General features: G+C 44.0%; 1 protein-coding gene across 4 annotated transcripts in view; it reads left to right on the top strand.

Moving 5' to 3' along the window:
- Window positions 1-11,536, top strand: part of LOC311494843 (neuron navigator 1-like) — a 34,451-nt gene extending 22,915 nt beyond the window's left edge. The window contains exons 6-26 of one of the 4 annotated variants that reach the window (XM_084554094.1): window positions 99-140; window positions 472-620; window positions 727-909; window positions 1,024-1,103; window positions 1,503-1,580; window positions 2,965-3,048; window positions 4,139-4,247; window positions 4,342-4,463; window positions 5,421-5,623; window positions 5,732-5,894; window positions 5,980-6,178; window positions 6,258-6,346; window positions 6,439-6,537; window positions 6,662-6,833; window positions 7,391-7,656; window positions 7,743-7,894; window positions 7,981-8,052; window positions 8,160-8,365; window positions 8,456-8,574; window positions 8,656-8,844; window positions 9,042-11,536. In XM_084554094.1, the coding sequence (XP_084410220.1) occupies window positions 99-140; window positions 472-620; window positions 727-909; window positions 1,024-1,103; window positions 1,503-1,580; window positions 2,965-3,048; window positions 4,139-4,247; window positions 4,342-4,463; window positions 5,421-5,623; window positions 5,732-5,894; window positions 5,980-6,178; window positions 6,258-6,346; window positions 6,439-6,537; window positions 6,662-6,833; window positions 7,391-7,656; window positions 7,743-7,894; window positions 7,981-8,052; window positions 8,160-8,365; window positions 8,456-8,574; window positions 8,656-8,844; window positions 9,042-9,137 (2,872 nt within the window). In that variant the 3' untranslated portion in view covers window positions 9,138-11,536. Of the gene's footprint in view, window positions 1-98; window positions 141-471; window positions 621-726; window positions 910-1,023; window positions 1,104-1,502; window positions 1,581-2,961; window positions 3,049-4,138; window positions 4,248-4,341; window positions 4,464-5,420; window positions 5,624-5,731; window positions 5,895-5,979; window positions 6,179-6,257; window positions 6,347-6,438; window positions 6,538-6,661; window positions 6,834-7,390; window positions 7,657-7,742; window positions 7,895-7,980; window positions 8,053-8,159; window positions 8,366-8,455; window positions 8,845-9,041 lie in introns of all 4 variants that reach the window. The other 3 variants (XM_084554093.1, XM_084554092.1, XM_084554091.1) reach the window with 3 other exon arrangements.
- The last annotated feature ends 63 nt before the right edge of the window (window positions 11,537-11,599 follow it).

Raw genomic sequence — 11,599 nt, 5'->3', positions numbered from 1 at the left:
CAGTCTTACTGAGCTTCTTTGTGCCCGCTGTCTGTTCTTGAGAGTTTAATGAGTCCCTGCATCAGTGGTTAAATAATGACTTTGTTTAATCTCCACAGTTCCCAGAGAGACAGAAACACACTGCCAAAGAAAGGTTTAAGGTAAGTGGGCACACGCTACATTCTTCAACACACACTCTGCAACATTGCCTCAGACTGTCAGGCTCTCATAGTTTGACACGTTTTTTGGCACAGTGTTTTAATTGCACACGCACGGAGACGTCACTGATAAGATCCTCTCTGAGTGATTGTGTTATGTTGATGCTGCCCACAGGGCTATAAGACATCATTTTCTGTCACTCACAATCTTCAAAATTGGATCTAATTGTGTCCTACTGGCAACATTTCACGTGTTTATTTTCCACTCACTGTTTTTGCTGGAGACGCTCCAAACCGATCATCTTGACACTGACATTGTCCTCTGTCTGTGTAGTTTCAACGGCGCCTCCCAGGTTGAGGAGGAAGGGAAGGAGAAAGGAGAGAGGAGGCACTCTCATACTATTCTCAGTATGACTGACTCACCCACTCTCCCGCTGCTGTCCTCACCCACCTCCCTGCCCCGCACCTCCAAGACCAGTATGGGTGTGTATGCACTCACTCTGAAGAATACTAGAATAATGAAAGCTACACATTTAGCTCAGTCAGAATTATAACTCTCTTTCTTTTGACCCCTCTGCTCTACTAACAGTACCCAGTCCTGTTGGTGGACCTCCGAGGATGACTCGATCCAACAGCATCCCCACACATGACGCCTCTATGGAGCTGTACGGGGCATCGCCACTGGGCAGCACTCTGTCGCTAGCTGAACGTCCACGCAGCATGGGAATGGTTCGCTCTGGATCTTTCAGGGACAGGGAGCCCAATGACGAAGGTGTGATACCTGTTAAATCTCAATCTTCTGTCCCGTCTTGCTGTTTGACTCCATCTCAATTTCTATATTAGCTGCTTATTGGTTTATTTTTTGCTCTTAATGTTTACTCCCCAGTTCATGGCTCTGTGCTCTCGCTGGCATCCAATGCCTCGTCGAGTTACTCTTCAGTGAGTGTGGGCGGCGTGCATACTCAGGTAGCTACAATGTGTATGTATGTGTGTGGATGGATGAATGGATGAATGTGTGTGTACAGTGATGCTTCTCTCTCTTTCCTGTCTCTTTTCTCACTCCTCTCCTCTCCTCTCCTGTGTCTCATCTAACATCTTGACTGTTATTCCCCCTTTCTTTACAAGGCTGAGGAAAGGATTCAGGGAGAGGTAAGTGTTTTCCCTTCCTGCCTCTTCTCCTTCTCTGTCTCATCTCTTTCTTCCCTTTCATTCATCACTTCCATCCGTGCCGTCTGTGGGAGACCAAGTCTGTCATTCATCTCATATCATGAGCGCCATCCACTCACCTGTGTACTATATCAGCCGTCCTCAGCTGTGGTGAACTTGGCTGTCTCTTAATGCACCATCAATGTTTTTTCATCACAGCAAATCCGCAAGCTGAGGCGAGAGCTGGAGTCGTCCCAGGAGAAGGTGTCTAACCTGACCACACAGCTGACAGCAAACGTATGTGCAATTTGTCTATTAATCTGTTTATTAAATTAACACGTGGAAAGTCCTTCTCTGACAAATAATTTTTCAGCACCATTATTAAAGCTACAATATGCAACCTTTCACCTCGAGGCGACTGAAGAATTAGCAGTCTCGTTTTACACCCACAATACTCGTCACTCACCTTGATGAGCTGTCCGCCTCAGTGACAGCTACCTCGGGGCTGGAGTAACTGATACACACAGAGGCGCCACAAGCGTTGCAGAAACGTTAGCAGAGAAAGAAGGGACAGTATCTGACTCGCTTTGCTTTTATGCGGGAGCTTTTTTTTTTATAAGAATATTTTTAGGATGATAGATAGAGGTTAGCGTAGCCGCTTCCTGCCACCTTGGTTATGCCTCTCTTATTTCTCACACAAGGCAAAACATTTAGGCTTAACACTAAAGAGACAGTGGTAACGTTTACATGGACTGTATTTCTTAGAGCGAACTGAAATCTCTCTGATTAGAGGTTCCAGGTTTCATCAGTATATAGTCTGCCAGAAATATCTAGTCCAGAAATATAACTGAAGGATATAAATATAATATACAATATATAATATAAGATAAGCCCCCCCCTCTCCCCCGTTAGAGAAGAACATGACCTGAGACAGATAAGTTTTCAGTGGTTATTAATAATGTAGCCACTAAGAGATTTAAAATCCAAGCTGTTGTATGTCAGTCATAGATTATGTCTGTGCAGTCTCAGCAACTTTCTTATCGTTGCTGCATATTGGCTACCCTCCTCATGAACTACACACACGCCCCTGGTAATCACGCCCCCTCTTACTCAACTCTACAACATTGTGCGACCCCCCCGTCAGCAGTTTCGTTTGCCCAGTCGCAGCAATAAAACACAACGGGCATCATGCATGGCTTCATGCATCAATCAAGTCTTTCTTTGTGCGTTCCTATTTTTCATTACCTACTGTTTGACCTTATTACTCGGGGTTAGCCAGTAGGTCAACTCGGATGCACAAAACAAAACATGATTATGTGCTGGATTAATGACTGGGCTCAATCCATTATTTCACTGTATTAATACGTTCTGCAAAGGAGAATAGAAAGTAATTTTCCCTTCCTCCTTTTGGCTAAAGTGGGCGTGTGAGAGCGAGATTAGGGAGGAGAGGAATTTCGTACAAAAGACATCCTGTTCTCCCTTTGTGTTTTACTCAGCTTTTTAGCATCTCATATATGAGGGATAAAAGGAGAGAGAAAATCAGTTGAATCTGTTGTTTCTTAATGCCTCAACTTCTTGTTTGTTAAGTCCCTTTAATAAATTAATGACAGTGTATTTGGATTTTGTTTCTTGTCTCTTGGTGATTGTAATCTGCTGTTTCCGTCATCGTTTTTCTAAGCAGGCGAATCTGGTGGCCGCCTTTGAGCAGAGTTTGGCTCTGATGACAACTCGGCTGCAGAGTCTTTCAATAAGCCACGAGCAGAAGGTACAGTCACAGCCACACTTTCAAACACACGCAAATCCTGAATTCCATCTGCCATTACCCATGTCTTATGAGCGGTCAGCTGAGCGCTAACGTGGAGCGAGGTGACTTTGATCGCAGCCTGTAGCCGGAGCTGAATGTAGGTTAGAGGCCCAGGCTGCGGTCGCATAATGTGAACTGGCGTGAGAGGACAGAGAAGATCAATGGATGAAAAACTCTCAAGGCTGAACGATAAGCCCGACTCAAACAGTTTGCACGTGCACTCACAGCGAACATCGCATTCCTGGATTCTTCTGCCTTTGTGTTGGTTTTGGTGTGAACGACCTGCTCAGTGCCCGAGGCGGTGCTCGATGTGTGGAGGAGTCTTTCTCTGTGCTTCATGCTTTGCTGCTCCCTCTGAAAGCCCTGTCTAGACCGCTCCAGAAAAAGTCTTTGTTGTTTGTGCCAGCGCACTGACCTGTGCAGCTCAGCCTGGAGCGCACGCTCTTTAACCTTGAGGAGATGGGCCGGGTGGCTCCATTTAGAGTGGAGTGGGATCGACTTTAGCAGACAATAAGCAGCGCAGAGAGGCTCTGTTGTTCTGAACTCTGTGTCCTTTTGAACTGTTCACATTGTTGTTGGGGAGGGTCAAGCCCACCGGGTGTATGAACTCATACAGTTTTTTTTTTTTTAGAGTCAAACAACATCAGCATCAAAAACTCCACTCTCACATCTGAGACCACATCTGAGGAAAATGGGAAAAATGTATTACTACAATGAATATTAATTATTAAAAGAGGAATTTAGAAAATACTAAATGCTGCGGTATCGAGCTGAGATGGGCGTGAATGACATATTGATGCACGTGAAAGTAGAATATCGGTAAAATGCTGAAACTGTTCATTCTTTTCAGAAATAATCAATGGATCTGTTGCATTTCATCCCCATTTTTGTCTCTACTCTCTCCACTGTCCTAGTTCCTAGTTCCATATTAACTATAAAATGCAGTGAAATGTAAACAAAGTTTTTTTTGGTAGTAAACGTCCTACTTAAAAAAAAAAGTTGCAACTCATCACATTTAAAAAACATCACATTTATCTAAATGTCTGTGCAGGACTCAGAGCTGTCGGAGCTGCGGGAGACCATTGAGGCTCTGAAGACCAAGAATGAAGAAGCTCAGGCTGTCATACAAGGAGCCCTAAACAGCCCAGATAACATGAAAGGTCTGTAGATTAACCAGCCAATCTTTCTCTCTTTCCCTCTCTCTCTGCTCACATGCCAGTGTTCTGATGCCGATTGTTTTTGTTTTGTTTCCAGACGTGCATATTCGCCGTCAGAACTCGTGCGAGAGCATCTCCAGTCTGAACAGCTTGACCAGTATGTCGAGCATGGGCAGCTTGAAGGACCAGGACGCCAAGAAGAAGAAGAAAAAGAGCTGGGTAAGAACGAATGGAGTCTTTTGGTTATCATCATAGCCCGGTGTTTGTCTCCTTAATGAAAATAACAAAGCAGCGTGGATGAAGTATGACCAGTCTCTCCCTCCTCTGTGTTGTGTTATTTTGCTGTTTCAGGTCTTTGAGGTGAGTCACTGAGGCTCTTTAAAGCTTCTGTTATTTAAAATCATATATGCATGATGGACCATCTGAAATTTCAATGCTGTGCTCAAGTTGCCTCCATCTCTGCTGGTTGACCTCCTGCTCTACAGATTGGCTGCCTGGATTGTGAATTATTCATTTGAATAAACGGCTGTAACTCAGTTAGAGTGGCAAACAGCAGACACGATGTTCCGTTAAAAGTTGTGCAGCTTTATCATCAGTTTTTATTAAATGCAATTATGTTTCTCCTCATTTATACCATGCTTTACTGCGTATTTGATCACTTAATTAAAATATGTTTAACCAACATCTAGCTTGATCATGTAATGTTTACTGACCCTGCAGCTGGGCACTAAATCCAGAGCAAGTTGCAGAAAACGAAGATTTAAGGGAATTGTTTTTCATTTTCTTGACTAAAGTAACATCTCTCTCATCCCTTTAAATATGAGCCTTGCACCAGTTGCTTAGGTTCATATTTAACGGGATACTAAGCTAAGGGAAGCTGTTTATCTTAACACGAGGACTTGAGGAAATAACATCCTCCTTCTATTTGATTGCAAATGAGCATATTAAATCTTGTTTATTTATTTAACACAAGTATAGAAAGATTAAAACAACAGACTGTAGTTTTAGATCGTGTTACGTGCATCAAAAACTGAAAAACTATTCCTTTAATGTTTAGCATGTGTTAAATTAACACTTCTAACACTTCCTTTTCACCTCCTCAGACATAAATGCTGTAATCCACTGAATCACGGTTTAGCTATCAGCTTATCCGTCTGCTCTCCTGTTTCTGTGCAGCTGAGGAGCTCCTTCAACAAGGCGTTCAGCATTAAGAAAGGCTCCAAAACTTACTCAGACATCGAGGAGATCGCCACCCCAGACTCCTCAGCTCCCAACTCCCCGAAGATGCTTCATGAAGGGGGGGAAGGAGGAGAAGGAGGAGAAGGAGAAGAGGACCTGCCTTCATCCCTCAAAACCTCGGCTTCTGCCACCTCCTCCGTGTAAGTGACCAAAGACCTTCTCCACCTCTTAGCTCAATAGTGAGATGTTAGATAGTGAGACTACAGACGTTGTGAGTGTCTCTGATGAGAGTGTCTTGGCCTTTTCAGGATCATGGAAACTACAGAGGAGGGAGACAATGAGGAGACAGCGGTGTCAGAGTTACGCTCAGAGCTCTGGGTGAAAGAGAGGGAGCTGACAGACATCCGACTCGAGGCCTTAAACTCTGCACATCAGCTGGAGCAGCTCCGTGATGCCATGAACAGCATGCATGTTAGTTTACAGGCATGTTCAGTAATATATATACGTGCATGGTTATGTGTCAGTCAAAATTTAAACTTTTCCTCTTGTATTCTAGTCAACGGTGGAGAACCTGAAGGCAGAAAACGACCATTTGAAAACAGGAAGTCAGCTCAGTCTCCCCAGCTGTGGTCCCACCTCCTCCACCTCCCAGCCGTCAGGCCTGGCCTCTCTGCTGGGGCCCTCACTGAGACAGCCGATGAGCATGTCCCTCACCAAGTCCTTCAGCCTCAGTCTGAATGATTGCAAAGAACCAGGTAAGAGACAAACAGGGCCGTCAACTAAACTTACCAAACACATGTGCAGCACGCGTGAACTCCTTGTGTCCTCTTCCAGAAGCGTCTCCAGCTGACACGTTAAGCACGTCTTCTCAACGTGATGAGGTGTCGGCACGGGTTGTGGTCCGTGTTGGAGATCAAGCTGAGGTGAACGCAGAAGACCTTTTAAAACATCCAATATTATCCAACAGCTTCAAATTGTACAACTTTTAAACTTTGTGCTCTTCCTGTCTCTATAGGACAGTAAACAGCAGCAGGAGTTCTACCTGGGCTCAGTGGCAGTCAGTGCGAGGACTGACTGGACTTGTCTCGACTCCCTTGTCACTAAGACATTCAAAGTAAGTCAAATCTTGTCTTTCACTGCAAATACGTTTGGTTGGCTCAACAGATGTGATTTGATTTCTTGTTTTTTTCTTAAATCTTGATTGTGCTCATTTCATGTCTTGCGTCCCTTTTCTTCAGGACTATTTAAATCAAGTGGACCCAACAGCCAGCCTCGGCCTAACCTCTGACTCCGTGCACGTGTACCAGCTGACCCAGGGGGTGCAGAGGTCGATAGGAGGAGACAAACCCCAAACCTCACCCTATCGATGTTTTAGCAGTGGTCCCGCTCGAATCTTTGTCACCTTGAAAGGTCAGCAGATATAAATAAGGCACACCATGATTGTCGCTGAGTTTGTTGGTTCATTAACATTAAAAGATTAACCAAGTCAAAAGTAGAACGTGGCGGTATTATGTCAATTAGGTAATTTTGTTAAATTAAAAGGGGAACTACTGTTTTTTACAACCTGGACCTTATTTCTGGCATAAAATACGGTAATTTATGAATTACCCAAAAGTTATATGGGTGAGTAAATTACTGTATTTTATGCCAGAAATAAGGTCCAGGTTGTAAAAAACAGTAGTTCCCCTTTAATGGGTCTCAGACAACATTATTTAGACAATAAAATATTAATTTCAAATGCTCAAATGAACCTATGGAAATGGGTACATTTTTCCTACTGTAGATATAAGGACATTAAGTAAAGAATTATAGTAGGTTTTGGAGAAGGGATTAAATAATTTTACAGGGTACAGTATGTTTAATTCATGGATTTTTTTCCCCCTGCTTTTTAAGGTGCTTAAAAGTATTATATGCTAAATGCTAAACAAATCCCCTTGCTTCTTCTGCTTCTATCTGACACTTTCTAGGTCTCAGAGAAAAATCTGTAGACTCCCTGGTGTTTGAGACTCTGATTCCTAAGCCCATGATGCTGCACTACATCAGCCTCCTGATGAAGCACAGGCGTCTGGTTCTGTCTGGACCCAGCGGGACAGGAAAGACTTACCTAGCTCAGCGTCTGGCCCACTACCTCCTGCAGCGCAGCCAGACTGACTCGTCCGAGGCCGACCATGAATCCTGTCTGCTGGGTCGCAGCGCTACTGTCACCTTCAACATGCACCGGCAGTCGCACAAGGTAAAACTGGATTTTTATTAGCCTGTTTATTAGCCTGAAGTCTTTTGCTTACAGGTTTATGTATTCATCGCTCTTTGCTTTCACAGGAGTTGCAGCTTTATCTGTCAAATCTAGCAAATCAGATTGACAGAGAGAGTGGAGGAGACGTTCCGCTGGTTGTTATCATAGACGACATTAGCGATTCAGCAGCCATCACTGAACTTGTTAATGGAGCGCTCACCTGCAAGTATCACAAATGGTAAGTGAGCCACTTCAAACTGTTACTGTAAGAGTTAAAATGTGACTGGTAAAAGTTAAATACAATTTGCTCTGCTGTTGTTTCAGTCCATACATAATTGGAACAAGTAATCAGCCTGTGAAGATGAGCTCCAACCACGGGCTGCACCTGAGCTTCAGGTGAGTGTGATGAAGTTCACAACGCGTCCTCTTGGCTCTTACACTATAAAAGGAGCAACAAATCTCTCACGTCAAGTATAATAAACATTTCTGACACATGTCTACAGGATGGTGATGTTCTCCAACAACGTGGAACCAGCAAACGGGTTCCTGCTGAGGTACCTGCACCGTAAAGCCGTGGAGGCCTACCAGGAGGAGGAGCAGGACTCCGCTCGTCACCAGGCTCTCCTCCGTGTTCTCGACTGGATCCCTCAGCTCTGGTATCACCTGCACACTTTCCTGGAGAAACACGGCACTTCAGACTTCCTCATAGGTGAGATAGAGCAGACACACGGGCCGTTAAGGCCGTCTTGGGTCGTGAAATGATAAGAGAGCCGTTAACAGGAAGTTGTGTCTCCGCCAGGTCCCTGCTTCTTCCTGTCATGTCCGGTGTCAGTGGCAGAGTTCAGACAGTGGTTCATTGATCTGTGGAACCACTCCATCATACCGTACCTGCAGGAGGGAGCCAAAGACGGCATCAAGGTGAACACGCAGATATCTTCAAAGTGTATCAACGAAATGAGAAATTGTTCTCTTTTACAATGGACTTGTCTGTTCTCTCAGGTGCACGGACATAAGGCAGTATGGGAGGATCCAGTGGAGTGGGTGAGGGGCACGCTTCCTTGGCCCGATGCACAGCATGACCAGTCCAGGCTCTTTCACCTACCTCCTCCCAGCATAGGTCCACTCAGTGAGGAGAAGAAGGCCCCCAAAGATACACCTCCACCCAGCACTTTGGAGTCAGACCCACTGGTGAGTGACGATTTGTCTAGAGATTAAATTTTACTAGTGGGAACACATACTTATTGGACACACCTTGTTTTAGTAAAGACATAGTTACTTAGATGTGTAGCTAATAATCATTAATACCAAAAATGGTTAGAGTGATAATGTAATGTAATGCCAACATAAATCATATTTCTGCTTCTCTGTCTCCTCCTCCTATCCAGATGGCCATGCTGCTGAAACTCCAGGAGTCAGCCAACTACATAGAGTCTCCAGAGAGGGAGGGCTGTCTGGACCCCACTCTGCAGGCCACACTTTAAGTTGACTGTCAATTAAGCTAAGGATCTGTGGACTCTTCATTGCGGCCGGCACGAGAGCTGTCCCAATGAGAATTCAAAGACTCAATAATGGACTGTATTGTGTGCTCAGTGAGCAGTTACGAAGCTAAATGTAAAGGATCTACAGAGAGAAAGAGAGAGAGAAAGATAGCGTATGGACAAAGGGTTTGCTCGGCCCTGCTGTCAGAACATTGGAAAGACAATTAAACTGCTTTCAGAGGAAGCTGTGACGATCAGGGAAGGACATCCACTTGTCTTCTCTCTGCCCCTCAGTCTGTCCCAGATGGGTTGAATCTGCAAGTGCATGGTGACCGGAATAGTATGATGCAAAATATTACCTATAATCCTGTTGATCAAGACCCATTTCTTTCTTTTGTTCGACCGTCACAACCTTCACTTCCACTATCGGTGCTTATAGGTTTTCTTTGAAGGCACAAACTTCTTTCCAGAGAGAACGAAGTGTGTGTCCCGCCCGCCCCCCAGCAGTATGAGCATCATTTGACAGCCAGCCAAAATGCACTTTATTTTCTACTTGTCGTAATTGGATTTTAGGAGGCTGCCTGTCAGTGATTGCATATCAAACGGGGGGGAGAGGGGACTGTCAGTTTGCCCAAACCATGCAGTTGATTAGTAAATCCTCTAGATGGCAGCATCTATTGATGACTGCCTCAGTGCTCTCCTGGTGTGCTTTCTGTCTTATCAAAGGTGCTCAGTAGAATACAACACACGCTCAAAAACACCACAATAAAAATGGCCTTGAATGTTTTTATTTAATTTTTTTCTTTCCAGTTCTTAAACCATTTTGTCATTTATCAAGTGTCAGAACTGTGAATCCGTGAGATGCATGAGCAAATAAGAACAGTTTTAAGGGAGAGAACATCATCATCCATGGACTCAACACTCAACACACTGTCTTGTAAACACGCAGAGAAAAATGACAAAAAAAAAACCTGCTCGTTTATCTAGTCTGCCAGATCAGACTAACGTTTCTGACTATGCTTGCCTATAGTCTGTATTTAGATATTGGTTTTAAAAAAAAAACGCACACAAACTTCTCTTATAACAGCTGAGCAATGAAAGTCTTGATTTTGTAGGATTTTGTACTGAGTCATCTTCACTGATCGCCTGTACACAGCAGCCATCACCTAAACCCACCATGACATTAAGTGAGGTACTGAGGAGTCTGTCGTGACTGTTTTTGCATTCATCACCCAAAAAGAGGAAGTGAAGAATATTATTTATAAAGAAACAAAACTGTCCTCGTTGCTCTTTATATCTCCGATAACGTTATTTTATAAGTTCCCTTCTCACGCATTGTTTTAAGTTACAGCAAGAAAAGTATGATTGAATCAGATTTTAAAGGGGCTTCGTCCCTTTCTTCTCCTTCAGTGATTTGCACATAAAATATCGTAGAACGTAGTAGATTGCAGTATTTATTGATCACATGTTGACTGTTATTGCGAAGAAGAGGAAGGAAGAAAGTCTAAGAAGGAAAGTGCAGGTAGTAGAGACGAACCTCCCAGCTTTTTGCCCCTCGACCCTGAAGTACCTCAGACTGCCATATTCTGTCTACTTTCCCGAGAAGGTGCTGGTGTAAAGTAGAGTCGTGATGCCTAAAGTCTATCTGTGCCTGAAACACAATTTGGCCTAAAGCTGCTTTTGAGCTGCCAACACCCAAAGGCCTCGATGTAGAGGAAACGTGACGGCTTCCTCTGACCTACTCCGATGTCATTTTCACCTTGATGCCCAAATCTGGGTGTAGAGTGGGTTCTCCATCTGGACCTTTTGGCAGGTAGTCGTCGTGATGAGTAAGGATGATGTGTGTCGGCTAACTGAATGAGAATGTGTATCGTAACTGTGTGCGCGACATGACACCATTTTAAAGACTTGCCATCATTATGTGGAAGCAGTGTAAGGACGGATATTGGCCTGGAGATGTAACGTCGACGCATGTGTCCCTGCTGTGTTTTCTTTCGCTGGACCTACCACACTTAACCACAGGAGGGGTTTTTAATAACTGGATATCTTCCTCTTTTCACATTGTTTTTAAGAGCAGATGTTTGTTTTTGTTTTGTTTTCTTATGCAGATATTTGTAAAGCTTTCCTTCTCTTTTGTACATGACATCGCTATTGTAAACACTGTAAATAAGTCACTGCATCTGCGACAACAATCACTAATCAGAGATGTAAGAGAAAGCCTGGCCTCTGTATGCAGAAAACGAAAATGTCCCCTGTGGATTTTTATTGTCTTCCTCCGGCAGGAAGGAGCACTTGGCTTAAAAAGTGGGCTTAATAATGGTTGTGTGGCATGTCTCTATAACCACATCAAATCCCATATGTCTAACATTGAGCAATGGACACAATAAAATCATGCCATTCTTCACATCTCTACTGCCTCTGACATTTATTTATTCATCCACAGGAGGGCGCTGTTGCTACAGTGT

This window comes from Chelon labrosus (assembly GCF_963514085.1).
Source record: "Chelon labrosus genome assembly, chromosome: 10".
In the NCBI taxonomy this organism is placed as follows: Eukaryota; Metazoa; Chordata; class Actinopteri; order Mugiliformes; family Mugilidae; genus Chelon; species Chelon labrosus.
Note: the sequence above shows the minus strand (reverse complement) of the source record. Positions and strands in the feature narration are given on the sequence as shown.